Source organism: Chaetodon trifascialis, chromosome 21, assembly GCF_039877785.1.
Source record: "Chaetodon trifascialis isolate fChaTrf1 chromosome 21, fChaTrf1.hap1, whole genome shotgun sequence".
NCBI lineage: Eukaryota > Metazoa > Chordata > Actinopteri > Chaetodontiformes > Chaetodontidae > Chaetodon > Chaetodon trifascialis.
In genome coordinates, this window is record NC_092076.1 from 2,654,235 (window position 1) to 2,681,399 (window position 27,165).

The window sequence follows — 27,165 nt, forward strand, 5'->3', positions numbered from 1 at the left end:
AAGATATTGATCTTGGCTGAATGGTGGCGCCGCGCGCGCGGCGGTGCGCGGCGCCACCAGCAGGACTGCGCCGGTGGTTGCACGAATCATTGTCAGCGCGGATCAAGGTCCGAACAAGGAGCCGCAGACAGCCCTCCTGTTTACGAGGGGCTCTTTCCTGACTGTCCTGTGGTCTGTCCTGTCCTGCAGCGCCGCAACACTTTTGAAGAAGTCCTCCGTTCACTGCCGCAGACATCGCTCAGCTTTGGCGCAGAGGAGCGCGTTGACCCGCAGCTGCACGCGATGATCCCCAAGATTGCGCTGAGCGTCCGGTCTTTTCGGAGCCACTGCGTTTTGTCCAGAGTTGGAAAGGTCCTGCAGAGACCAGGGACACGTCATCCAGGGTTACCTGCAGCAAGTCGGTGAGTTGGCGACACGCAAAGCTGAAGAGACTCACTTTTCACAGTTTAAGCTCGTGCGTTTGCAGAAACCGATTTGCTTTTCCAAACACTTCCACCTACAGTCAATATCTTCCTCTAAAAAACTGTGGCCAACCAGGTGTTCGCTTTTTTGATTATATGCAACAAATTTCCCGCCGCTGCTTACAAACAAACTGTGATGGCATCGAGTCGAGCTGAGCTCTGCAGAGTTTGACCCGTCAGGTCCGCACAGGTCGCCTCGCCTCGGCCCTCTGCGCCGTCGCTTTGCTGCTGTGTGCAAAATGTTGTGCTGAGGCATTTGAATAATGAGTGCTGATGTGAATCGCGGAAGGAAGAGGAGGAAACGGGAGAAACACCAGCGTGGCCTTTTCTAAAACTAATATGAAGTTTATTTATATAAGACTTTCTTAACAGGGTTTGAAAGTGTTTTAAGGGGAAAAAGTGGATAAAAACAAAACAATAAAAGGATCAAACAACATAAAAACACTGGGGGGATAAAATAAAGTGAAAGTCATAACATGGTAAAACCAAATTAAGCAGTAAATATTCTGATAAAAGAAATATTTAAGAAGTGATTTAATGCTGATGTCTGATTTCAGTAGATAGAAACTTCCACAGTCTGGAAACACCAGAAGATCCACTGATGTCCAATAACGCCTGGCACACAGCAGCCAATAAATCCTTCATATCATTTGGAACAAGGCCACAATGCTTTAAGGGCGATTCATAAAAACCTAAAATTGAGGATGAAAGAGGCTGCCGGTGGAAGTTGGTTAACACGAGAGTAATTCATGTGTTCATATTTATTGTCTGTTAATGTTCCAGCGGCAGCACAAAGTACATTAGGCGAGAAATGATAAAAATCATGTCTAACCTCCTGCAAATCAGAGCAGATGGTTAAAAAAAGGCCTGATTTTAGAGTGTTTGAGCTAAAAGAAGCCTGACTGAACAACGACGACAGAGATCTGCATCAGATATTTTCTACCGGCTTCATCTTCTGAGTGAGGGAACAAGCTTGCTGTGAACAGGCTGGTAGATCTCCGATTCATCGTCATTCAGTTTTTAAAAAGCCTTCCAACATTTGACGTCCTTGACATCTAAACTTTGAGAATAACTGAACTGAAGAAGGAAGCTTACCTGAGTGTCGTCTGCATGACATAATAATGTGAGACACTGAATGATCTGACTGAGAGGAAACGTGCACTGAGTCCCAAGAGTCGAGCCTGGAGGATCTCCACAGGCGTTTTCTACAGCAGAGACTTCTGTGAACCGGGTAAGAGTGTAGGTGTTGTAGGTGATAAAAACAATAAATTGGAAATTATATATTTCAGATATTGAATTGGTGACACTGATTTTACAGTTTGTAGCTTCTTTGCAGCATCATCCAAATTTGAAGCACTGTAGTCCACCTCAAGCTGATCGGTTCTTCGACTGATCGTCCGGTGATTGTTTTTGTTGTTGTTCTATCAGTCCTAATTCTCTGGAAAAAATATATTATGTAAATCTGGATGGATGTAAATGCAGCTTGACTGTTTTTCAGAGGCGTACAGTCACGAGATGTCCGTTGTAGCTTCTTTGGCCATCTTGCCTTTAACAGTCACCTGACCTCAGCTCGTTCAGTCTGATCAAGAAAGTCCAGATCTGCTGTAGTAAATCACATCAACAGGCCGGATTATCAAGTAGATAAAGCCTCAAATATAACATTTTTGTCGCTTTCAGGTGTACTTAAGTGTACTCAAATAGCTCTTGGGTACCACTTGAGTATACTTGACATGTAAATAATATGCAAAATATTCACGAGCATTCAGACCATTAAGGCATTCAAATGTACTTTCTAGCTAACTGTATCTAAAGTAGTTGAAACTAGCGTCGCTGGGAGCAGCTCCAGCTGTAAAATACTGCTCTAACTTTGATGCTTCAGTATTAAAACCATTCACCATCCAGTAGCTCGTCCGCAGGCCGCAGATGCTGCCTCTGATTGTGCCCGCAGTTCAGCTGCTAGTGTCTGAAAACATCTTTAACTCTTGTTTCCCTGCAGTGGCATCCATGTGGACTCTCCGCCCGTCATCCCGACTCTCACTACCAGCTTTGCCCACGGCACGTCTTCCTCCACCTTGCTCCATTATACAGTTGGAGAGAGCCTGCAGAGGAGCGTGGAGCGCTTCCCTGACAAAGAGGCCTTGGTCTTTGTAGAAGACGGAGTTCGCAAGACCTTTGCAGAGTTTCAGCGGGATGTGAGTCTTTTTTTTTTGGTTGTTGTTTAAGCATGCTACACTGAGTGTGTTTACCCCCAACAGCAACTGATGAAAAACACCTCAGTGCAACAGTTTACATTAACATGCACTAGTTCTCAGCGTCCCGGCTAAGATCAGGGTTCTTTCCATTCAAGAAATCCAGCAGTGTTAAGCATTACAGGAAGGAAAAATTCAGTCATTTTCAACATGGATTTTATTCTTATTCTCAACCCTTTTGACTATGGGTCATAATAACTTAGCTGTTTTTGCGAGCTGTGAGGGGTTTACTGTAAAGGCAGCCATCAGGTTTGCTTCGGTGCGGGTATGTTGTTTTTCCATGGCCGTGTTTCCTGAATCCTTACAGTGGAGGTGATGAGTTCAAAGTGATTTTGACCCCAAAATACTGGAATTTTAGCCAATAATCTACAGAATAAGCAGATATTTACAAAACTCAATGAAGCTGATCACTCAAACATCAGATATATTGTCTTCTCACGCTCAGTTTTCTTTCCGCTTTGCACAGTGTCGCAGCTGTTTTGCCATCAGGGTTTGCGCTGGAGAGGTTCTTCTGTTTGTGAGGACATATTTGCTAACATAACGCGATGGGGAGTTGTGGGCTTCTGCCTGACTGGTCTGATTACCTTCTTTGAGAGTCTCCCGCATGTTCAGTCCCTCTCACTCTGTAAACTTTCACCCAGTTACCTTACGAAAGGGCCATGTGGAGACCTCACAACCTCCGAGTGGTGTCACAGGTTGATGTCGTTAACCCGGCGCAAAGCTTACTGGCAAACCATGCTCAGATATGAGCTGTCGTAGAAATGATCTGAACTGATAAATCCATGCTTAGGGCCCCTGAGATCTGCTGGGCACACTGGGAAACACTGGGTTTGGATTGACCCAGTGTGGGTCAGTTTGTAACTCAGTGTTTTCTTGCTGGATTATTATTAATCTGATTAATAAACGTTCTGTTTTTTCTTACTTTGTATCTACAGAAGATTGAATTAGTCTTTATGAAATCCCTTCTGTTTGTTGTTTTTTTTAAATAAATTTGTCTTTTTGATGGTTTTATTCCCGCGTGGGTCTCGTGCTGCCTCTGCTCTGTGCGGCAGGCACTGCTGCTTCCCTCGTTACAGATGAAAGGTTTAATTACACGACCGAGGCTTTGCTTTGCCTCTGAGGACTCGTGTTGTATGCCGAGGTGTTCGACTTTGCTCTTAACAGGCAGGGTTAGATAACAGTGTGAAAAGGTGAGAACTGCCCCCTGCAATCCAGAGCGATTATGAAACCACGTCTTTCATCATAGATATCTTTGAGGTGATATGCTTTGTAGTACAAAAACATATTAAAACACTCATTTTTAGATAAGAATATAACAAAAGTGGTGTTTTTTCCGTGCGTGCGTGCGTGCGTGCGTGCGTGCGTGCGTGCGTGCGTGCGTGTGTGTCAGGATGCATGTTTGTCTCAAGTCTGAATAAACGCCTTGTTCACTGTTCGCTGAGGTCACTGAGTAGCATTTCTGTTCCACGTTCAACATGAACTGAAGGCTGTCAGATTAAGTTTGAAGATGCTTCTGACAAATATCGCTCAGTTATTTATGAGGACGCTGGAAACAGAGCAGCCATAAACGTTGGATTTGCTTTGGCGCTCACGCCGTCTTCGTCAGCTCCTCGCAGCTTGTTGTCAGCTGTAGCGCCGCCCTCAGTCAACAAACCCCGATAGACCTGATTTGGTCTCTGTGATGTCTGCAGGTGGATCAAGCTGCAGCCGGACTGCTGGCCCTCGGACTGACGAAGGGAGACCGGCTCGGCATGTGGGGACCCAACATTTATGAATGGGTCCTGTTCCAGTTCGCCACAGCCAGAGCGGGCATCATACTGGTGAGTACAGTGAGCAGTAAGCACAGCACCGACCAGAAGGTAAAACATGACATTTAGCTTTTACTGTTTGTCACTGAAATCCATGAAAACACTAAAACCAGCTTATTATTATCAAGTGGTTTCCATTTTCCATCAAGGACTTTATTTATTTTAAGTACTTTATTCTTATTTTGTTGAGTGCTTGAAGCTGCATTTCTTCTATGAAAGGTTAAAGTAAATGAAAGAATTGGATTAGCCAGTCAGGGTTTCATGTACGCTGTCTTTGCTTTGGCTCTGGTCCAGTTTCAGGTGTGTAAAACTTTAAGTTTCTTTCCCATCATGAGCAGCTTTTGGTTTACTACCCGACAGGTGTCTGTGAATCCAGCGTACCAACTGCAGGAGGTGGAGTATGCGCTGAAGAAGGTGGGTGAATATTGTCTAAATGTTTTTACTGCTGTGACTCGCAGAGAGCGTCCAGGTAAATCCTCTGCTCCTCTCTCCACAGGTGGGATGTAAGGCTGTGGTTTGTCCTACGCAGTTCAAGAGCCAGCAGTACTGTGAAATGCTCAAACAGATATGTCCAGAGATCGACTCGTCCAGCCCAGGGGACATCAGGAGCGCCAGGTACCTGCACGGTGTCCACCTGTGGTTCTCTCTGGTCATAAAGTGTGATGTGTGGCAGATGTCTAATGTCTGCTTTAGAAGATGACAGAATCACGTCCTTGAGGTGTTTGTGGAAATGTGGGGTTTCAAACAGCCTGAGGAGAGTTTAGACTCTACAGTCACACACAAATGAGTCCTTTTTTAAAGCTTACCTTTGCGACATGGACGAGGCCTGGTGACATACGAGCCAATCACAGGGCTGGCTGGTGAACCACTGAAGCGTCTGAATTCGTCCACTGATCTGATCATCGTGACTCCGATTTCACCCTGAAACATTGCTGCTTTAAACGCTGCTGCGACTGGGCCTTTAATAGCTTTTCTTTTTTCTCTTGATGGTATGTGAAAAATGTCTTGGCGGGGCACCACCCGGGGGAGTATGAACTCCTGCCCTTAGTATGTGAGGCTGCAGCCGTCGTCCTACATGTACAGAAAGATTCATGCAGTGAGGCCGAACAAAAGCACTTTAACAGACCGTCAGAGCTGCCTGATATAAGACAAAACAAGATAATAATCCTTTAAAATAATCCTTTATTCATCCCTCAGAGGGGAATTTCAGGTTCTACAACAGCACAAAGACAGAAAAAATGCCAATTAATAGAGAACAAAATGGATTAAAAGGTATATAAAGTGAAAAAGTACAAAGCCTGTTAGTCTATAACAGAACGCACACAGCACTCAAAGCTGGTCAAACTGCTCTGCCCTGATCTGTTCGGCCTGTTTTCCCCTCAGGCTCCCAGACCTCCGCACTGTGATTGCTCTGGATAGCCGACAACCAGGAATGTTCCATCTGGAGGACGTGATGCAGGCGGGCAGCAGCCAGTACGTACAGCAGCTGCAGGATCTGCAGAAGAAGCTCTCCTGCGACGACCCCATAAACATCCAGTTCACTTCGGTAATTGTTGCGTAATGGGCGCTGACCTGAAGGGGTCTCGCGGGGCTCTGTTCAGGCTGCTGCGAGCTTTTGTCCTTCCTGTCTGGACGTCCTGTTTTTTCCTCCTTCTGGGGGGAAAAAAAGACAGAACATCTGGATTACAACCCCCAGACTTCACTGAACAGGCCAAGTTTCACCCGTTAACATGGGAAACAACATGCCTGCATGCTCAGAAAAGTTGTTTTTCATTGCTTGTGCACACGATCAGCATATTTCAGGGATTTTTATCAGGGAAAATAACATAAAGTATCCTACTGACATCATCTTCAATCAATCAAGGAAAACTATTAAGATAAACACTTTTAATCACACTTTCTAGATCCACTAATTATCGTCGTCTTTCAGCCAAAAAATGTTAAACTTTCACCAGATCTTCCATTTTCTGCCTTTCATTTGCACTGAAACGTGTGTGTAAGATCCAGCCTCTGCTGGCCGTGTTCACCGTGTTTGGAGAGGCTGTCAGAGTAAACCGGACGTACCTTAGCTTTCTAAATGCTGTGATATGTTCTGTGTTTCCAGGGCACAACCGGGTCTCCAAAGGGCGCCACCTTGTCTCATTTCAACATCGTCAACAATGCTTTCTTTATTGGCAAAAGAGTGGGATACACCTGGAAGGTGAGTCCTAACTGATTTAAAACACTGTAGAGCTAAAAAAAAACAAACTAGAATTAACATTGACTTGATGCTACGTCTTCTTCCTCTGAGCCAAAGAGCTCGTTTTTGTCCAAAAACTGTTAAAAAACACACCAGTGAGCCACGCTGCTGCACCAGCTGACATGTTTATAGTTTATTTTGTCGTCCTGCTGCCTCAAATGCTCACTGGCACCGAATGTGGATTCATCCGCTGCAGAAAATAGTCCCTCACAAATGTACTGTTTATTTCTGTTTGAGGAACATTTGATGAAAACTGCAGCGAGTAGCTGTTTGGGGGAATCACTGAGCCTCTTTAGACAACAAAGCTTTACATTAGTGGGCTGTTTTTAAAGGTTTGTGTTTGGATCTATTGTTAGCTTCCACTGCACGGTCGCTAGTCTTCCACACAAAAGCAGCAACTTAAACTCACAGTTGTCAGGACGAGAATAAAATGCAAAACAAGCCAGTCCACAGTTCTGATCCTTCTTTAATCTCCTGGTGTCGTCTGCAGCCTCACAGTTGCATCTGTCTGCCCGTGCCCATGTACCACTGCTTCGGCTCGGTGGGCGGCGGGATGTGCATGGCCGTGCACGGCATCTCTCTGGTCTTTCCCTCTGCGGCCTACAGCGGAAAGGCCATCCCAGCAGCTCTGGAGAGTGAAAGGTAATGAAACAGCTCTGCACGTTTGCTCTCTAACTGATAAATAATAATGAAACCTGCACACGCTCGTATGAGAGCTAACAGAAAGTCACAAAGGATTAAAAGTGCTGAGAATGAAATCACCGTTCATTCTGGAGCAGCGTTGCACCATGTGGCTCCGTGATATGGAGGTAAGAAGAGGCCGATTCACGATTAAAGCTTCAAATCAAGTAATCACTGTACAATATGGACAATCCTTTAAGTAAACACTTCTAAAAACAAACGGCTGTTTGTTTGCTCAGCTGTGAATTTGCCGGTTAGTCAACATCTTTATCAAACATTAGTTACTTATCATTACTTTAATTAACATGTAAACCCATGAAAAATGTCAACAAGAGACATTTATTAAGTTACTCAATGCTTATTATAACATTAATTAACTGCATTATTAACTAATGTCAGTAGCATCTTTCTAAACTATTAAATAATGTATAAATTAGGTTTGCATTCGGCTGATCCTTTTATGCAAAAGGACACATGCAGAAGTAACGACTGAGTTTCCCCGGTGTGGATCAATAAAGTCTTATCTTATCTTATTAGCTGGCAAGAGCACCGTCCGTAAATGATTGCAAGACGCATTAGTTAGCTGTTAATTAACTGTTCATTAATACTTTTTACTGCATTAACTCATGTTAACTAATGTACTTCAGGGAGCTTAAAGCTGAAGAAACTGCTGGAATTCAACCACGCAAACACGAAGCAGCGTACAAATAAAAGAGCACATGAAATAATCAGCATGTGGACGGAAATCAAATCCTGCATCGCTAATCAATATCAGTTCCTTAAAGTTATGCAACCATTATTGTGACACAGCAGGAAACGTGACGTGTGCTGTCTGTGCAGCCAGATTCGGGGTCAAAGGTTGGAGCCTTTCACTGTTTCTTGGTAAGTTTGCAGAGTTTGGTGAGCGTTGGTGCCAGATTCTCTGATCAGGCGGACTCTTCCTGCCTGGGATCAGAAATCACGTGTTGTTGTTCAGGGACGAAGAGGAGTCCTCAGAGACTCTGCTTTGATCAGACATGTTCAAATCGTAAAGGCTCAGGCGGAACTACAACGTTAACAATGCTCCAGCATCCTTCACCTAAATGCTCTCGGCCATCATTAATATTACTGATTAACCCGTTCTGTCACTGCGTCACCACGTCACGATGCCTGCAGCCTCACCACGTCACGATGCCTGCAGCCTCACCACGTCACGATGCCTGCAGCCTCACCACGTCACGATGCCTGCAGCGTCACCACGTCACGATGCCTGCAGCGTCACCACGTCACGATGCCTGCAGCCTCACCACGTCACGATGCCTGCAGCGTCACCACGTCACGATGCCTGCAGCGTCACCACGTCACGATGCCTGCAGCGTCACCACGTCACGATGCCTGCAGCGTCACCACGTCACGATGCCTGCAGCGTCACCACGTCACGATGCCTGCAGCCTCACCACGTCACGATGCCTGCAGCGTCACCACGTCACGATGCCTGCAGCCTCACCACGTCACGATGCCTGCAGCCTCACCACGTCACGATGCCTGCAGCGTCACCACGTCACGGCCGCCTCACTCATCAGATCAGACAGATTTAACAGTTTCATCTGTTTGACCTTGAACTGAAAAAGGGGGTTTGAGGATGAGGCGAGGTTCACCACTTTGTGAACACGTGATTGGATGAAGGACATTAACACATGAGGTCAGGGACAATTTATGAAACTGTCATCAGTTTTGTTAATGATTGATTGATGTTTCTGGAATCTGGGTTCTGGAAAACTGAGTTGCAGTTGCTCATTTTGTAGAACAAGTACATGAAATAGAAATATGAAACAAGAAATATCTCAGAGAATGTCAAAATATGTACAACAATATAAATCAACCATAAATAATAAACAATATGAGCTATGTACAAATATAAACTATGTGTATTATGCTAGAAAAAATAACAACCGTCTTTATATAAATATATCTGCTGTGCAACATTCAACATCAAGTAACAAGAATAATACTAGAACACTACAATAATACTAAAACTATGATAATAAGAGTAGAATAATGAATAACTAGTAGCAAGTATTTTAGAGGACAAAAAGAGACAAAATCACATTGTTTTTTCATTTTTTCTCCCTTGGAAATGTTCGTTTTCTTTCTTCTTAGTTTAACTGTTTCATGTGGGTACAGGCTATTAACTGGCTAGAAGCTGTTATATGGAGCTTCTTCTCCCTCGAGGCATTTTCACTCCTGCAGTTTAAAGGATCCTTTATTGAGAAAGGACTGAAGCCAATAAGTCAATTATCAGCCTATGTGGACCTCTGTTACTCCTCGCATCAAAAGTTTTAGCTTCATAGACAGGTGACCTTTCTTGTAATTGGCTGTAATTATCACATTTTTACAGCCATGCCTTTGGCAGACATGCATGACTTCCCCAGCTGTCCACCATCTTTTGGTGCCATGGAAACGGTGCACCCTGATCCCTCATCGATACAAATAATTGATCATCATGTTGATAAAGAGGCAGACACCTCCTCCTCCTCCTCCAAGGACAAATAACCTAAAACAGAGTGTACAGGATGTGCAGCTCAAACCTGTCCCTGATTAGATTATTGTAATAAACTCTGACGAGTCGTAACCTGTGAAGTCAGTTTCTGAGCCAAAAACAAGCTTCACCAGCTCAACCTGCTAAATTCGAGATCATTCTTCGACTCATGACTAATGTCTGTGCTGTATCCCGACTTCTGTTTTTCACTTAAATCTACAATAAGCATGGAAAGATATTCACAATGTGTTGGAAAATTGTTAGTGTTCTTGCATTTAGATGAAAAGACTCTCATTCTGCCAGGAAACCAGCGGAGCTTACAGGAAGTAGTCTGGCACGAAACGCACCAGCAGAACACAGATTTGTTAAATAGACAAGACGCAGCATGTTAATTGAGCTTTAACGGGGCAGGAAGGCAGATGCTGCTGCCTTTGGGCCGAGCCAGGTGACACGTTTCCCTCGTCGTGCAGTTTGGAGACAAACCCACAAAAAAAGAAAAGAATCAAGGTGTGTGCATTCATTCATTCAACTTTCCCCTCACAGGTGCAGCCACGTCTACGGCACCCCCACCATGTACGTTGACATGGTCAGCCAGCCCAACTTGGAGAAACATGACTTGTCATCAGTGGAGACCGGTGAGAACAGACTCCGCACTGCAGCGCAGTTTCTCAAACAGAAAGTCACCGTTAAAATCATTCAACGCCTTGATCTTGTGATATTTTGAGCATATTTCCACTGACTGATCGCTGTATTTGTAGCCGTCATCGCTGGTGCTCCTTGTCCTCCAGAGCTCGTGAAGAGGGTCATCTCTGGGATGGGCATCAAGGGAATAACAGTGAGTGGATCTTAGAAATGCGATATTATTGCTTTCAAAATCATTTTTTTGTATTACATAAGAATTATAGTTATCAGGTCAAACAGCTGATCGAAAGTCACTTCAGTTTTCAAAAATGATTCAATGATGCGATTCAGCTTTCACACACCAGGGGGAGACAAATCCTTAGGAAAACAGCCTCTACGTTAGCGTCAGTGTACAGCACCTGGAAGCAATGCTGGAGACTTTTTTATGCACAGATTCAACATCAAGCATCTCGTAAAAAAGCAGGTGTGTTTTAGACAAAGAGAAAGCTTCACTGTGTCAAACGTTTATTGGATGTGAACGCCTGTTACACTTCCAAAAGTCCAGGAAATGTAAAGGGATTGAATACATGAGAGATGCATAAAGACAAAGTCCTCATAGCTGGTGTGAAAGAGAGAATTTCTCTTCCGGTTTGAAGTTTTAATGAAATGTTAAGTATGATACAAATAGTTTGCACTTAGTAAAGACTCCCTGTGTAACGTACTGATCGATTTAAACTTCTTCTTGGATTCTCGTTCGGGTACTTTCTCACCAAAAACAAGCTCAGTCCACTTCTACAGATCTTTGGGCTCTTGAAATACCTTCATACAGGGAAAATGGAAAATTGAATCCACCGTCTATTAACCTTCTTGCAGAAACAGGACTTCAGGCCTTTTTTGGTCACTGTAACCGTCTCTGATGTTCTCACTCAGTCTGGGTGCAAAACCGACGTCACAAAGCAGAAAAGAGGCTAAATGAGTGTTGATCTCTGCCTCTTCTCCTTCTGCTTTGATGATCAACTATTTTTACAGATAACAACCAAAATAAAGGAGCATCACATATTTCAGACACTTCATTTCCAGTGTCCTAATGCATCCGATGATTAGGTGTAATGTGAAAGGTGCAAACGACAAACTGTGAGCCGACTTAGCCTCGTTTAGCTTCTTTAGCATGTTTGGCTAAAGTGTTTCACTTGACTTTCAGTGCTCTCATTAGCCTTGTTTCCAGCTGCAGCAGCCGCAGAGAGGAGCTTAGGAGTTAGCAGAGACCGAAACAAAGCTAAAAAGAGACAAAAGGAGTCGTTCATCATAACTTTAAAGGAATATTTTGACATTTTGGGAAACATTTTTATTTTCTTTCTATCAAGAGTTTGATACCAGACCGAGCCACAGCTCAGTCTCAGTTTTCAGTTGCTCAGTTTGGCTTTTACACAGAATCAGCAAACAAGATATACAGTTAATCGTGTGTTAATTACCCACTAATCCACCAGCAACAGGCCTTATCTTCAGTGGAAAATTGGTGCAAACAGCATTCATTCCCGGTCAGTGACTCTGCAGGTGAACATGCTAAGTTTTGCACTTTTAATCATCATTAAAGGAGTAAATCACCTCTTTTTTGCAGGCGTAAAAACCTGCATTTATGCACTAATGTTGGTGTAAAAGTGGAATTTGTGAGCTTTAGAGGTGTTGGTGGGCACCTTTCAACATGCTAGCTCTTTACCTGTTTCCAGCCTCTGTGCTAAGCTAAGCTAGCACATGAGGTCTTTAAACTGAAACCTTAAACTCAACATCAATCTTCCCATCTAAGAAAGCGAACGAGCGTATTTCCCAAAATGTCAGATGTTTCCTTTAAGCTCACATGGTTTGACTTTACATTATTTTCACGCTAAACAAAACCTCTGAACGGCATCCTCAGGGAAGAGTGTTCAGGCTTTTTTGTTGTACAGCTTCTGCTGTTCTCTGAGGCCCTGAACGCACCAGGACGGGACAGCACATCTGTCCTGAGTGCTTCCTTTGTTTCGGCGGTTACCTGAACGTTGTACATTTCCACTTCACCTTCGATATAAACGAATGAGAACGAACGGTCCGTGGAGCTCTGGGTATGTTTGGGGGAGGCGGACAGAGAGCGCGTGTGTCTACGAATGTGTTTGTCTGTGTTTACGCTAGTGACAACATTTGGCAGGTGAATAGATGGACAGTCTTGGAGTAGAATGAGTTAGCATTGCTTTCGTTGCGTGTGCAGCCGGTCACCGGGACAGGCTCCTCCTCGGCGTCTCCTGTGGAAAAGACACAGAATCAGCAGCCAAATCAAACAGTCTGCCCTCCAAGCAGAGACCCCATGACCTGGACTCGGTGTACTGGACCCCAGGGCCGACGTGGAAAAGTTCAGACCGGGACAGAAGGGAGGACAGCGAGTTCTGCGGTCGGGAACAGAGAAGTGAAAAACAAAATCGAGCAAAGCCAGCTCTCGGCCACTGTAAAAAACCAACCGAAACCTCAGTGGTAACGTCTGAATCCAGCGCTCACTGTACACAATTCCAGCTGAAACCCCTCACAACAGCCCGTCACAGGAGGGATGTGATTTTGGGCTTAAATAGAGGCCATGAAGAGGAACAAAACTGCACCTCAGCTATTTCCAAAAGTGGTGGTCAGCGAGGGTGTCTCCTGAAAACATTTAACTTTAAAATTTGCGGTGGAGGGGGTCATTTAATTTTTACTTCATGCGTCTCCTCTTACTTTTTTGGATCATCATCAGCAGCTACATTTTCAACAACAACAACAGACAGAACGTGCCCGGATGTCACTCAGTGATGAGTGTGCAGTTTCTCTTACTTTGACACAGTGACATCAGCATGAACCCTCAACCTCTTTAAGTTAAACGCTAAGACAACTTTAAAGTTATACTTTTAGATGAGAAGCTTGAACGCACCCTCATGTCTGTATGCTGAATACGAAGCTACGTCCAGGCGACTGTTAGCTTAGCACAGCATGCAGACAGGAAGCGCCTCTAAAGCTCACTAATTAACACGTTATATCTAATTGGCTTAATTTGCACAGACATAACTAACTAATTAGTGAGTTCTAGAGATGGTGGTCAGCAGCTTTTGTTACTTTTTTGCCCCTGTTGTTAGCCGGTATGCTAAGCTAATCGTCTCCTTGCAATATCTCATATTTACAGTGCAGACATGAGAATAGGATCAACCTTCTTATGGCATTCTGAGGAAAAAAACCTGCCCCTTTAATGATTTTATTGCGGGGTTTATTCTTCGATCAGGTCGCGTCAGTTTGCAGTAAAACGCTGTGATTGGGGATTTTCCTCGGCCCGTTCGGTGCAGATACCTGAGCTGCTGAGCGTTCAGTGACGCGTGCCCTTTTTGGCTCTCTTTGCCTTCACTCTGCAGCCACTGAAGGCGGTGCTGTCTCTGATTTGTTTGCCTTTCTGCTGAGGTGGAGAAGCACACACTGCGTCCGGACGATTGCGGCTGGAGTCCATCCACCTGTGGGCAGAAGCCAGAAGATAAGATGCCGGCTGCTCGGCCTCTCGGAGGGAAACCTCACAGGAATAAAGAGAACGGCTGCTGGTGTGAACGTGAAGATGTGCAGCCTCTTAGGCGATATTATGGCTCAGAGTTACTGTGATTGCAGCCACAGTACCTGCAGGTTGAAAACTTGGGTGATCCTATGAATTTTCCTGCAGCATCATCGTCATCAGGTCTAAACTTTAAAGGTGCACTGTGGAGTTTTCTTGTAAACTCCACGTGGTACTTTTAATTTGCCAAATACTTCAGTTTATGAGCAAATAACAGCAAAACTAATGACATTCCCATCAGCCTCAGCTGCACTTTGTGTTTAGTGCTAATGAACAGATGTTAGCATGCTAACACCCCAAACTAACACAGTGAATTGGGTAAACATTATATCTGTGTGACGTTAGCATGTTAAAATTGTCATTGTGAGCATGCTGATATTAGCATTTAGTGTAAAATCGTTTCAGGTGAGTCTCACCTGCGCAGTGGAGCTAGCTGGCACGTGCAGCTCCAGGGGTTGTTGGAGAGGGTGATGTTGGTGATGGTGCCGAACTCGAAGCCTTTGGGAAGGGTCTTCAGCTTGTTGTTGTCCAGGTGCAGTGACTTGACTGCCGTCACACCAGTAAACGCACCGTCAGAGAACTGCAGAGAAGCAGAGCCATGCATGAGTTTTGCTCTCACAGCATAGAGCAAAGCCTTTACCTGGCTACCATGCAAGGTGCTGGCCTGACCACCGCTAACACCCTTGGTTGTCAGAAGGCAGACAGATGCACAGTGAGGGAATCTCGCCAGTGTTTGTGTGGCATGAAAGCCTCTTCTCATCCTTCCTTCTGCAGCAGCACTTGTGCAAACACTGACAGTGACTGACCTCCTTTTTTCCGCCTCTGCTTCATAAGCATCTGCGAGGGCGCTAAAAGCTTCAGAGAGGTGCTAGATGAACCCGTCCCCGGCGTGTCAAGTTTTGTCTCCTCCAGGAGGAAGAGGAGAGGAGCTTGGCTTTGAAGGGTCGTTTTATGGGAGTGTGGAGGAGATGAAGCAGTTTGGAAATTTCCACTGTACAGCGAGAAGTAGCTGAGGGTATTTTGAAGCAATGGAAGATGGATGACTTCCAGCATGGCCGAGGTGTTTTCACTCTTTCTGTCGTCTCCCTCTTCGGGCCACTCCTCTGCCAGGAAGGCTCGCAAAGGGCCCAATTGTCCATTCAACCGGGGCGATGGCAAGCTAAAAATACTCCTGTTCATGCACTGTGGAACACCCTGCCTCTGTTTACCTGTCTCCTAACCCCTCCTGACCTGTTTACAAGACCCTCCCAGTGAATGTAGAAAACACACCTTGCTGAAAATATCACTTGTGTAATAATTAGACTCAGACATGCTCGGCCGAGGTCCAGCAAACAAAAACACTCTAAAAATACCCGCATTTGGCTGGAAAATGGTTTAATCTCGCTGGCCTGCCTCGCCGTCTCCTGCTGCTTCCACCTGGCTCTCACACAGTCCCGGCGTGAGAAGGTTGTTATTTTACAGCTTTCCCCTCCGGGACGCCTCCGCACTGCGGCGCAGGTACGCTCAAATATTGGCTGAGCTCAAGTATGAAGCAAATGTGCTCTCAGGAATGTCCGAGCAGCGTGGGGAAGCATAGAGCTTGATTGTATACAGTCGTACTGAAGCGGTGTGAGATCTGCAGGAGATCTCACAGACTGCTGTGAAAACATCTGTCTTCATGTCTGAGATCTAAACGGCAACCTTGAAGTTCCACTGATGAAGACTGAAATCCTGGATTAGGGTTGAAAGTTACCAACTGGACTTTAGTACACATGTTTATGGACTTATCAGTCATGTCAAACAGAGCCTGGATATCCAGGAAGGCATCAGCGTCAGTGTCTGGAGTGGTCAGATAAAACCAAAACCATCTCCATTAAAGCCTTTTTTCTCTTAAAGGGGGAACATGAAGGTGCACATGTGCATGATGATCCAATCAGCTGTAATGAGCTCTGCTGAACCATGTCATTATTAACTAACTACAACTGACACTTTGTTGTGTCAAAGCCTTTTCTACCAGCACATCAACAAGTTAACTGACTGACGTCGTGCAGTCGCAGACAGATCCTGCTGGTTTTGGCACATCCTGAAGCACAATGCAAAGGCCGTCTGCGTTCAGAGGACGGAAAAATGCTGCATCAGGTTTGCATTATCGAGCCACACTGAGGCAGATGGAGTGGGACACAGAAACCACTGCGTACTGTAGGTTCAGTCACAAAATTTATGGAAATGGCGGTTGGTTATGTAATGTATGTTGGCTGCCGACAAGGGGGAGTCGACCGCTGGCAAGCCTGCACGTAAATATGCTGATGAAATATAGGCGTGACGGCTTTGCCAGACCAAAACAAACAAATATAAAGACAGCTGCAGTATAGAGCCCTTTTTCATGAGATTAACTTGATATTCTGGCCTTGATAGTATAATTTTAAACAATTTAATTCAAACCGCATGCAGTTTATTCTTTTTAGAAATGTGAAAACGCTGTTAACTCATCAGCTGTCTGTCACGTCTCCTGCTGGACTTAGTGTAATTACACTTATACACCTCTTAAGACATGAATCTGCTTCCTAAACACGCAGTAAAACCACAGACTAACCTTCTCCAGACCCATGTTGTCCAGGTAAAGTTTCTCCATGTAGCGGCCAAAGCTCTGGAAGGCGTTCTCCGGGATGCTCCTCATGGGGTTCCTCCCCAGCGTGAGTTCCTCCACCACTCGCAGCTTGCTCATTGCCGCGCTGGGATAGGTGGACATCTTGTTCCTGTCCAGGTGAAGGATGGCGAGGTTCTCCACATCGTCCAGAGAGCCCGGCTGCAGGGTGGTCAGCTCGTTCCCGCTCATGTGCAGCCAGCGCAAGTCTTTGGCTCCCGCGAAGGTCCCCGGCCGCAGCTCCCGAAGCTTGTTGTCGTTGAGCTGCAGGATGAAGAGGTTGATCATGGGGGAGAAGATGCCTTTGGCCAAGTCGCTGATCTGGTTCCCGTCTAGATAGAGGTAGGTGAGCTCGGTCAGGTCCTCGAAGGCGCCGGGCTTGATGCTGTTGATCTCGTTGTTGGACAGGTAGAGGTAGATGAGCTTCTTCAGCCCCTTGAAGGCCTGGGATCCGATCTCTCGGAGCTGACAGTGCTGCATGTGCAGAGAGATGAGTCCCTTGCTCTCGGCGAAGGCCCCCGTGGGGATGCTGCCCAGGCTGTTCCTCTGCAGGTTCAGCAGGCGGGTGACCTCCGACACCCGAGGGATCTTCTTCAGCCCGACGTTGTCGCAGATGACGTGCTGAAGGTCACCGTGGCAGTGGCACAGGCTGGGGCAGTGGCCCGGGGCTCCCCGCACCGCGGGGCCCAGGACCAGGAGGCAGGTCCCCAGCAACAACCAGCTCACGCAACGCATGCTGACAAGCTCGTCAGTATCAGTCTGTCTGCCGACTCGGTGTCTTCTGGAACGAGAAGGAGCAGAAGAATCCGGTGAAAAGCTTCAGAGAGAATCAGAGGAAAGTGAAAAGGTTGAGCTGAAGTGTGTCTGTGAGCTCAGAGCGAAGCAGACGGAGCGAGAAGGAGTGAAAAGGTGAGTGACTGAGCAAAGGTGGGCAGAGGCATTCACTTTGAGAGGAGGATGGCCAGTCAACAGCGCACACAGCGCTATTTATAACATTTAGTTGAGGAAAAAAAAAACGAGGAGGGCTTGCCAGGGTGTTAGAGTGAGAGGTTCACAAGAGGAAGTCAAGTGTCTGTGAGAATTTAACCCTAAATGAGCAGGAAGACGACGCGGGACCGCTTTGCCGCCGGCTGCATTTTTGCAGGAGCTGGAACGTAAACAGAGGACTGATGTTCTGCCGTGGACCTGCTGCTGGAGGCACGCTGCAGACAGGTCATAAGACCAGCGTCGTTCTGTTTAACAGGTGAACGTCTGACAGCGTGCCGTGAGGCCGGGTTCGAGCCGCGCACGCTCCCAGACATCCATTGTTTTTCAGTCTGCGGTGCAGGAAAAGGAGCCACTCCTGTGCAGCCGTTTTATAACCTATAATAGTCTCCAGATGGCTGGCGAGAAGCGAGATGCTGTTTCAGGTCATAACAATTGCAAAAGATACTCACAAAGCAAAGTTTTAGATAGCACTTTACGTTCCTGTGTGCATTCTTTCTCTGCTGTTATGTAACGGCCTCGTCCAGTCAAACCTCAGAGGCGCTAAGCTGATGGCGGCTCTCAGGTTTCAACTGCGAGAGATGGAGCAGCTTAAGTCTGTCGCTGCGAGAATAAGGCTTTGTTTGGAGCGTTCATCACGCCTGCTTTTAATAATGAAGGGAAGGTTTAGGGAACGGGCTGCAGGACTTTGTTGCCTGGCTCGGGTCGGGCTGGTTTGGCTTCAGGTGGCTGCATTTATAAGATGGATGGACCCACCCAGGATAACTGGAATCTAGAGTTTACTTAACAAATCTAACATTTTATTGGGAATCTCGTCTCCTCCCTGATTTTCCAGGTTAAACTCTTACTGTATCCTCCTCTAAAATGCCTCACTGGTCCGATTTGTCCAGCGGTCTTTTTTCCAGCCTCTTCCCTCTCTGAATGTAAAATCTGAATCAGCAAAGCGACTCCAGCGGTCAGATTAGTTACTGTCCACCACTGGCTCTTAAAATCCAACCCAGTGGATGAATTAGACAAAGTTAATTTCAGACGAGGCAAAACGTGTCAGTCACCCCCGCCCTGCACCAGCCTGCCCCCCACCCTTCCCTCGGCTCACAACATGCTGTTGGTGTGATTGACAGATTGGATACGGAACCACGGAGAACAGCCCTGTGACGTTCTGCGGCCACCCGGCAGACAACATGGAGAGGAAGTCGGAGACGGTGGGCTTCATCTTGGACCACTTACAGGTGCTTCAGACGTGCAGTTCAGCATGAAAACACAAAGACGTCGCGCAGAAAGACGCGACTACGCGATCACTTTATGTCAGTGGCCACTTTATTAGGTACACCTGCTTTAGTTAATATTTTCATTTCTTCATTTGACTATATTTGACCTATTTTTATAATTTCTAGTTTACATTTATGACTCTTGAACTCTGCAGTACTTGCAGATTCTTTCTGTGTGAAAACTAAAAACTACATCTGATTCTGAGTTTAATGCAAATGTCTGACCTGCTCTTCATGCGTGATGCAGAGCTGTTGTTCAGATCAAACATCAGGATGAGGAAGAAAGCTGATCCAAGTGATTGTTGATGCCAGACGGGCAGAACGTCTCCAGCACCATGTGGACTAGATGCCACAAAGAATTCAGGCCGTTTCAGAGCAAACTGGGGTCCTACAGGTGTACCTAATAAAGTGGCCACGGAGGGTATATCAATCTGCTAAATAAGAGGTTTTAAACCATGAATGCTCCACAGGCTAAAGTAGTGGACCCAGTGACAGGACAGATCCTCCCTCTGGGGGAGATAGGGGAGGTAATGATCCGAGGCTACTGCGTGATGTTGGAGTATTGGGAGGATCGAGCCAAAACAGAGGAGTGCATCTCCAAAGACGGCTGGTACAAAACTGGGTGAGTGGAGGCGGTCAGTCGCTGTTCCTCTGCTGTTCGTTCGCTGCACAAAGTGTCCATTAATCCGAGTGTTTAACTGTTTCCTGCAGGGACATCGGCAGCCTGGACGGTTACAGCTACCTCCGGATCGAAGGCAGGATCAAAGACATGATCATCAGAGGAGGAGAGAACATTTATCCGGCGGAGATCGAACAGTTCCTGCACACTCACCCCAAAGTCAAGGAGGCGCAGGTGACGCATCAAATCCAGCGAGGCTGCCTTTTCTCTTCCTGCAGAGATACATGGGTTTTGGTTTGTTTGTCAGGTGGTCGGAGTGAAGGATTTCCGGATGGGTGAAGAGATCTGCGCCTGCATCAAGCTGGTCGACGGGCAGGAGTGCACCGTGGAGGAAATCAAAGATTACTGCAAGGGCAAGGTGAGCCGCGAACCTTTTAATACTCAACAATGAGCCTGAAGTCTGTTCACTTCCTGTCAAGATGAACTCTTCGTCTCCCTCTTCATCTTTCAGATGGCTCACTTCAAGGTTCCTCGCTACGTACTTTTTGTCACCAGCTACCCGCTCACTATTACTGGAAAGGTAATTTCCCACATCCTGGTGCTAATATATTCCTATAAATGCAGAAATGACAGACAGTCGAGGTTTATTTTACCGTTTATTACAAACTGATTTCAAAACAGCTGGAAAACATCTTGACATAAACTAAATATCTGCTTATTGTGAATCTGAGGTAAACAGGTTCACTGGTAGGTGACAGCATCATGATCGGGTATGAAAGGGGCATCACATGATTGGATAAAGGATGTTAGTGCACGAGCTCAGGAACACGTCGTCTGTAAACGCCGTCTGTTTGCGAATGACTGATTCTGTTTTTATTTACGTTTAAGAGTCCCAACTTTTGTGGGATCCCAGCTGTCAGACGACGTGCGTCCAGGCTCCAGAAACAGATCTCTAATCAGCAGCTGCTGTAAGAGTCTGTGATGAAAGGGTCCCTGAGGTTCTGGTCTTTCTCTCGTGGGACGCTGTTTAAAATGACTGCACAGACATGGCGCTGTTTGAACAGGCCTGCCCTGAATGCCCCCAGACAGGAGGGAAAGGGAGCTATTAGCTCGTCTGCACGCACACCAGGTCCTGTTAGATGAACCCAGAAGGGCGGCGGACCTCGTCCCAAAGCGGCGTATCAGATAAAAGCAGCCCTTCAATCTGAAACTCCCTCAGTTCATTTCACCAGGATTAGCCGCTCAGTATTAACAGTTCCAGTGAATTCTGGGTACAAAACATCGACGCTGCGGTCACGTTTGAGAGCCTGTAGACAAGTCTGTCCCCGAGCACATCTGTCTAACCGATTCCAGACAGGGACACTGTATTGCTGCAGGCTGCTCTTGAAAGCAGCATTTTTGGCTACGGGGCTGTGCAGGTGATGTGGATCCCTGCCCTGAAAAGCTTTGACCAAACAGGTCCTCTATTTACAGTGACTGCAAAGGAACGATTTCAGAAATACACTCAGAGTTAAATAAGAATACTGACACGAATTTCAAGCTACAGCTATCATCTGATTAGCTTAGCATAAAGACAGGAAACAGGAGTATCTTTGTATAATTTTCTGTAAATCCAGAAAACGGAGTGCAGCGCATTAAATTATTAAATAGTGATTTAAAAACCCGATAAGTCAATCTAACACGACCATAAAGCAGCCCTGCTCATTCATTTGCAACATTACCCACAATGCCCCGATACAAGCAGAGACATTACATCACCTCACTGTGTTCATCATCATATCGCTCGACCGCGACGTGACTGACAAGCTTTTCAGTCTCAACTGCTAACGTTCAAACTGAGCTTCCAGCCGGAGAAACGACTGTCGATCACCTTTTCTTTCTCTTCTCAGATCCAGAAGTTCAAACTCTGCCAGGAGGCTGAGGAGCAGCTGGACCTGGACAAGGGAAAATGAGAGGCCGCCTCGTGTGTAAAGAGCATTCAGTTACTCGCCGTCATGTACCACAAACACCAATTGGAATTGAACACCCCGCCATCACAACATCTCAGAACGTCTCCAGAAGTAAAACCAGACTGGAGACGGGCGACGGCTGGACATGAAGCCGCGCGCCGAGCCAAACGGCGTCTGGATCCTCTGCAACCTGCTGTTAAAGGGATAAGTGTAGTCGTATTGTTTGTTTTCTTACTGTCAACAAATCCCAAGAAATGACCAACACCAACAGGTATCTTCTGCGTGAACACAAGCACAAAACACTGTCGCTCACCGTGACACCTTCCTTCAACGCCATGAACACAAAGAGCAGCACGCGTATCAGTCCGCAGCTGAAAATAGTTCCCAACAAATGCACTTATTACTCCTGCTTGTGAAAAAGTGCTGCTGTTTGAGGAAGAGACCGGACCTGATTTAAAACTGAAATCAGATATTTGTTTCACAGATTTTAATCTTCACCAGGAACCAATGTGCTGCACACAGGCAGGTGTTGGGAAATATTTAGAATAAATAGTTGATTTTGGTCTTTTCATGGGATTTGTTGATAAGAAGAATATTGGTAACACTTTATATTAAGGTGGAAATATTCACTGTTAACTATGTGCTAATGGCATGCAGAATAGTAGCATGTTGGCTCTTTATTATCACCTCAAAGCACTTATTGATAGTAAATAAAGAGGTTGTACATGATTACAATCTTGAGAGCCTTAATAACTCCAGAGCAAGACATTAATAAGTGCTTTATTATAATAAAAAAAGACAATATGCTCCTAATACGCATGCTAATAACCAACCTGCTAATGGTGAACACGTGTACCTTAAAATAAAGTGTTCTGAAAATGTATAACAGGCCAACCTCATGCTTTAACATCGACTCTTTAACAATGTCGGTGTAACAGAAATGTGAACCCAAAAGCTCCAGAGAGCCTCACAAGGCGGCTGAGCCACTGCATTCAAACACGACTGAAGAGCTGCAGAAGCTGGTGGAGATGTTAAACCACTCAGTTCTCCTTTTATCCTGCTACAAAAATATTTTGTACATCAACTTGAAATAAACTTTGTACCACATTATTAAAACCAGGCCTGGGTGTTCCTCTTTTTACGGGAAGAATGAAGGCGTCGTTATTGATCTCGGTGGCAGGTGCACGCCTTGTAAGCCCGTGGAATGCCATTCAGAAACAAATACACACTCACGCACACACACACACACACACACGGCGACTGGAAACGAGAGCTCTGTGGCGTTCAGCGAGTATCACAGACTCGCAGTCAAAAGCTGTAAAGAATTTCCTCTGGAGTCTGAGCGCGCTGCGTGTGCAGTCCGCCCGACGCTGGGCCGCAGGATCGGATGTCGTCTTCTGTCTAGACCTGAAGGACTCGGCCCAGAAATAGCTCTTAAGAGCCCAGAAGAAAACAAACGGGGCTGCTGGCTCTTAACGGGGAACCTCAAGGTTTATTTTGCATTTTTTATTTGACATATTTTGGATTTAACGTTTCAGGACATGGTATTCTTACAGAGCGTGCCAAGTGCAAGAGTCAACCGGTTGGCTCTGATGTGCTCCAGCATCCGAACCGGGTTTCAGGAAATCACCTCAAAGCCAAAGAAATGTACAGAAAATAGGTGGTGGTGTTGATATTATAGTCAGTGGGATTCTGTCTCTGTACAGTTAAGACATTTTTGTTTGGAAGTCAACAAACTTTAACTGTTCAGGTGCTATTTTTGGGTCATCAGTAGTCAACTGTGTTCATCTCTCACACTGTGAGGAGCAGAACAGCCTTCAGTTCACTAAAGACTCTGCAGTCTCCCTCATGTGGTCAGAAAGAGCACAACACTTAAATTCAAGCACAGCTCAGACCTGAAGGAAACTGCAGAAGCATCCACAGGTGAAACCCACATTAAAGGGAATGAAGACGCACACAAAGACAAAGATGGTCATAACTCGGGCTGAAGCATCACTGAAGCATCACTGAAGCACACCTGCTGACAGGTGGTGAGATTCCTGTCGAAGCCGCCCCCCCTCCTCTGCACTGAGGCACTTTTACACTTAATCTGACATAAGAGGGACCTTGTTAGCGTGTTGTACAACCTCAAACTGCAGCATTAGAGTAAAAGTTCTCCAGCTTTAAAAAAAAGAAGAAGGCCAAAACCATGTGGACAACCCAGGAAGATCTCAATGCTTTGACAAGAATCACTTCCGATCTGTGGCAACACTTCCTTTCCTGTTTCCACATGACGCCGTGCACAAAGCAGCTCTCACAGAAATGCTTTTCCCAGTTTGATTTGGGAGAACTCGACTGGTCTGCACAGAGCTCTGACCTCAGCTCCATTAAAACACCTGAAATGGATCAGCGGCAGTGAGCAGACATGATCACGCAGCGTCAGTGATGGACCTCACGGAGTAAATCCCTTCAGCAGGTTCAACATGTGACTGTCGGACTGAAACCAGAAGAGCGGAGGCTGACATATTCACGCACACGGTGTCGGAACAGGATGTTCAACGATCACATATGTGTGATGTTTGAGTGCCGTGTACAGTGCACACAGAGAGTACATTTATCCACTTACATACACGCATACCTCAACTGTGACTTAGTCCTTTGGCAGCGGGATGCCGACTGCTGTCTGCTGTCCCTGCATCTGCTGCTCTGCTCGGGCCACCTCCTCCTCGGTGCAGCAGTCCTGCAGGAACACAGCGGCCAGGTTGCGCAGGCGGGGGCTCTCTGAGAGCGAGAAGCGCAGCATGCACTGAAGGATGGCCGGATGAGAGATCTCAGAGCGCGACGAGGGCTTCGTGAGGTTCATCAGTGTGGTGATGGCTGACAGGACGGTCTCTTCCCTCCGGCTTGACAGACAATTTGTGACCAAGCTGATTCCATTACTCTGCAGGATAATGTCTCTGCATTCAGGGTCCATACTCAGGTTACAGAGCCCCCCTGAGAGCAAGACACCAGAGATGTGATGAACAATAATCTAAGCAGTTTTATAAAACCAGTGGGAGAGAGATGATGATCTCGTTTTTGTTGGCGTGACACTCACCCATCCCAAACTCCACGAAGCTCTCGTTCTCCTCAGTGAGCATGTCCAAGAAGAGGTCGGCCACTTGCAGCTCCCTCAGGTGCTCCATGTTCTTCGGGTCGTACGCAAAGTTGGCGAGGTTAGCCAGCACTTGTTCCTTTGCCTCTGATGTAGAGAAACGAGATCTTAACATCAGTACTGGAACAAATCTACTGAAATTAGAGAGCTGAATCAGCGTGTCACAAACATACTGGTATCAGCACATATCGATCAGTAATAAATGGCTGCAGTACAGAAAATTAGAAGGTGTGTTTGAGTCGTTTAGAAACAGTGACGCCTTTGTGCATTTCATCCACCAGAGAGCACTGACTGTTACAGAGAACATCTTGTTCAACACTCTGGTACACAAAAACATCTTGTCACTTTGATAGAAGGCCTGACTCTTAGCCCTGAGTCATAAATATCAGGTCTCCAGAGACAATCAGTAGCGATAAACAAGATGCCCATGGCACCTCTCCTCCTTATTTACGACGTCTGTAATATTATCCTCACGCCTGACGACAACACACACATACACACATATGGATTACTAATCACATGTTCAGAAGCTAGTACTTGAAGATGTCTAGTCATGCCCTGATCTGATTAATGTACGGGGTTGGTCAATCCCAACTCCATAAAGATGAACCATTGTCTGACAACAGGACTCATTTTGGCTGAGATCCTGAAGGAACTCTGACACTCTGAGACCAGTGCTGCCTTGCTTTACCTGTGACCTACAATAAATACTTTGGCTGTGAACTGAAGACTTCTCCGGACCGTTCTTGAGCTTCCAATAAAGAACCGGGCTTCAAAGCTAACACTGACAAGTATTTTTCAAGAGTGAAATGTGGGATGAAACAAGCAGCTATTAAAAATGTTATTATGTGTGAACATTAAGAAGTATTCTGAGTTTTTCAACACAAAACTGATAAAGATCTGAAATTAGTCAAGCTATCACTTAAAAAGCACAGCAGAGACGTGAACACTGATCACTAACACTAGATATCAAAATAAGATGAAAGATTCATCTTTACTTAAGATGACAAACTGAATTCAAGGCTCCCATCACACAACTATTATATTAAATGTTCCAAAGTGCATGTATTGTTTCAGGTGTTGCACTGTGGGAGCCAAATGTATAATGTCAAACACCCTCTACAGTATTTCAATAAGATAAGATAAGATAAGATAAGACTTTACTGATCCCACACTGGGGACATTCAGTCGTACAGCCAGCAAGTAGTACCAAGAGCATAAAAACACATAAAAAGGTCAAGATAACAAAAACAACTGAAAACAACTAAATATATGTACATTTGTACAAACACTAAATTCCATAAAAGTACTATTGCCACACTTCTTCTGAGAAAAAACTACTAATGTGTGTTGTATTGCACTTTAGAAATACTGTTGTACTACAGAATGAGGATGAAGAATGAAGCTGCTGGCAGATTTAAGACTGTATGAACAACCTGCCCCTTTATAAACCTCTTCAGGAAGGAAAATACACCTAAAATAAATCTGTTCGTGGAGAAAAATCAGGCACATGGTAAGACGCGCTGTGTTTACATGCACTGCAGACCGCTGGAGGTTGTTACCCTGTTGTTTAAATGACTGACTGTGTCTTAATATATAGAGATAGCTGTTAGCCATTAGCCCCGATACACTGTAAGGTTTTCCGGTGGTGTATTTATGGAGCTTAACTTACACAGACCACTGAATCAAGACAAATAAAGCTGTAAGTGAACCCACCCTCGCTGTCGGTGTCCTGAAACTCAGTGACCAGAGTTTGTAGATACTCAAAGCGGTCTGAGCCCTCAGACGAGCCTTTCCTCCACATCTTTAGCGTTAGCTTAGCATTAACTCACTCAAACTATAAAAAACAGCAGACGAGTTAACAAAGTAAAGTTAGTAGATTAAACAAACTACGGCTAACAAACTGAAGCTAACTTCATTCACTTTCCGCCATATCCAAATGTGGTCCGTCACTGAAATACGCCCGGACAACGACGCGTTAAAAGTAGGGTTCCGCTTAGACCTCAATTGTTTTAAAATTACTTGTACAATTAAGTAAAACTCTTTCAAACCACGTCTGTACACGATAAACCAATATGCATATTTTGCTGTGGGTATTTAAAGGTTTTCTATGATGTTTTTGAATAATTCTGGTTCATAAAATTGGGAAACGGAAGTCGTGTTACGTGAGTAACGGCAGGACAAGGAGGAGGTGTGTGATGCGCAGTTAGCTAATGTTCGTGTGAAAGGTCAGTGGAAAAGATAATGCAGCATGGAGTAGCTTATTTTTCTCTTTTTATTTCTTCCAGAAGTCACCTCACCGCTAACCTCTGCCAGAATGAAGCCGCACCAGCTTTCCGCTAAAAAACGTCTCACGAAACCAATTTTATTTGGGACAATCATTGTCGGGTTAGCCACTGCTTTCCTCAACAGGTATGATTTAATGC

The 27,165-nt window shown here is 45.5% G+C and overlaps 3 protein-coding genes across 4 annotated transcripts; 1 reads left to right on the top strand and 2 right to left on the bottom strand.

Moving 5' to 3' along the window:
* The first annotated feature begins 43 nt into the window (after window positions 1-43).
* On the top strand, window positions 44-22,718 carry acsf2 (acyl-CoA synthetase family member 2). Its single transcript, XM_070990434.1, has 16 exons — window positions 44-401; window positions 2,458-2,653; window positions 4,402-4,530; window positions 4,879-4,932; window positions 5,015-5,133; window positions 5,902-6,064; window positions 6,623-6,718; window positions 7,248-7,399; window positions 10,500-10,591; window positions 10,715-10,791; window positions 18,892-18,999; window positions 19,509-19,660; window positions 19,750-19,891; window positions 19,965-20,075; window positions 20,169-20,237; window positions 21,547-22,718. Exons 1-16 carry the CDS (start codon window positions 283-285, stop codon window positions 21,607-21,609), a joined length of 1,842 nt encoding a protein of 613 aa, XP_070846535.1. The 5' UTR covers window positions 44-282; the 3' UTR covers window positions 21,610-22,718.
* Window positions 11,080-26,693, bottom strand: armc7 (armadillo repeat containing 7). Of its 2 annotated transcripts, XR_011603464.1 has the most exons (6): window positions 26,456-26,693; window positions 24,683-24,826; window positions 24,224-24,579; window positions 14,580-14,743; window positions 13,914-14,071; window positions 11,080-12,850 (listed from the first exon to the last, which is right to left on the bottom strand). XR_011603464.1 is itself a non-coding variant. In XM_070990439.1 (4 exons), the coding sequence occupies exons 1-3, from the start codon at window positions 26,541-26,543 to the stop codon at window positions 24,236-24,238; spliced, it is 576 nt and encodes a 191-aa protein (XP_070846540.1). In that variant the 5' UTR covers window positions 26,544-26,693; the 3' UTR covers window positions 17,463-17,567; window positions 24,224-24,235. The 2 variants fall into 2 exon arrangements, 1 of the variants encoding a protein (XP_070846540.1); XM_070990439.1 differs by lacking the exons at window positions 11,080-12,850; window positions 13,914-14,071; window positions 14,580-14,743 and adding an exon at window positions 17,463-17,567.
* Window positions 13,930-17,521, bottom strand: chad (chondroadherin). The gene is made up of 3 exons (XM_070990435.1): window positions 16,736-17,521; window positions 14,580-14,743; window positions 13,930-14,071 (listed from the first exon to the last, which is right to left on the bottom strand). The coding sequence occupies exons 1-3, from the start codon at window positions 17,519-17,521 to the stop codon at window positions 13,930-13,932; spliced, it is 1,092 nt and encodes a 363-aa protein (XP_070846536.1).
* Window positions 26,694-27,165: the final 472 nt, after the last annotated feature.